Source organism: Carlito syrichta, unplaced genomic scaffold (genome assembly GCF_000164805.1).
Source record: "Carlito syrichta isolate Samal-C Ts95f unplaced genomic scaffold, Tarsius_syrichta-2.0.1 Scaffold305117, whole genome shotgun sequence".
NCBI lineage: Eukaryota > Metazoa > Chordata > Mammalia > Primates > Tarsiidae > Carlito > Carlito syrichta.
In genome coordinates this window covers 231,898-233,030 of record NW_007249213.1, presented here as the reverse complement: position 1 = coordinate 233,030, position 1,133 = coordinate 231,898, and the positions used below count along the sequence as shown (strand labels likewise).

The 1,133-nt window shown below is 45.5% G+C and overlaps 1 protein-coding gene across 1 annotated transcript in view; it reads right to left on the bottom strand.

Moving 5' to 3' along the window:
* The window catches only part of PFAS (phosphoribosylformylglycinamidine synthase), a 21,633-nt gene that overhangs the window by 13,756 nt on the left and 6,744 nt on the right, over window positions 1–1,133 (bottom strand). Inside the window, exons 10-11 of the mRNA XM_008061131.2 lie at window positions 1,078–1,131; window positions 811–939 (exon numbers count right to left, since the gene is read on the bottom strand). Of these exons, the coding sequence (XP_008059322.2) occupies window positions 811–939; window positions 1,078–1,131 (183 nt within the window). The remainder of the gene's footprint in view (window positions 1–810; window positions 940–1,077; window positions 1,132–1,133) is intronic.

The following is a 1,133-nucleotide window of genomic DNA, read 5'->3' as shown; positions in this document are numbered from 1 at the left end:
ATTGGCAGTAGCAGTAGGAATCTACCCGGGAAAGTGGGGTGGGGCATACTCATTAACAAGAGTACCTGTATAATGAACATTTTTATACCTAACCCTGAATTGTACCCCATACCTTTAAAAAAAAAAAGGAAAATTAAAAGGAAGAAAAAAAAGAAAGTAAAAAAAAAGAGTGTACATTATGTCACATGTTTATAAAAGAATGAATATACACCTTATATACGAAGGAAATACCTCTGATAGAATACAAAAGTAACTGATTATCATTGGTTATCTCTAAGGAAGGAAATTAAGTAGCTAAGGCCAGGGAAATGAATGTTTTTACTGTATAACTTTTCTTGCCTTTTGAATTTTGAACGAAGTAAGTGAATGAGGCACCTATTCGATAAACAGGACTTGGACCTTATCTTGATTCCACCACAGCACCTAACTGCACCTAGTACACAAAGGAACTCAATAATGTTTTCTTAACTCAGCTAGCACATAAAAGTCCCTGGCACACAGCAAGTACTGAATAAATACTGGTTGCTTTGACTTAGCAGTGTGTGACCCAGAACTACAGGGATATGGGTGCGGATGGGTGAGGAAGGCTCCTGCCATTCCCACAAGTGAACTGGGAAAGAGGCAGAGGTGGGACACTGCACACTGGCATAAAGCCCTGTCCTGCCTTGAAAACCTGTAATGAGGAGAAGAGACATGAGATGACACATTAAAAACTGACCACTGAAGTGTGCTCTCAATTATCTCCCTGCAGCTGCCCTGTGCTGGGGAAAAAAAGCTGACTGGATTCAGAAAAAGGTGGCAGGCTCTTACCTGGCTCTGGGGGCTCTTTGCTCACATGCTCAGCTTCCATGGACCCAATGCCCCCACTAAACATGATGGGCTTGATCCACTCACGCCGCTGACCGTTCGGGAGCTGGAGGCCAAAGGAGCGGGCAAAACCTGGAGTGTGGACATCAGAGGGAGGGGGACAGGGGTCAGTCCCCCAGTTCCCCCAGCACTTACCAAATTTCCCAATACCCTACCCACAAGCCCCTCTGGGACTAGGTATTCATCATCCCTCCACACCCCCAGCCTCACCAGCCAGCACTGGTTCCCCGAACTTGTTGCCGTAGTCAGAAGCCCCATTACTGGCT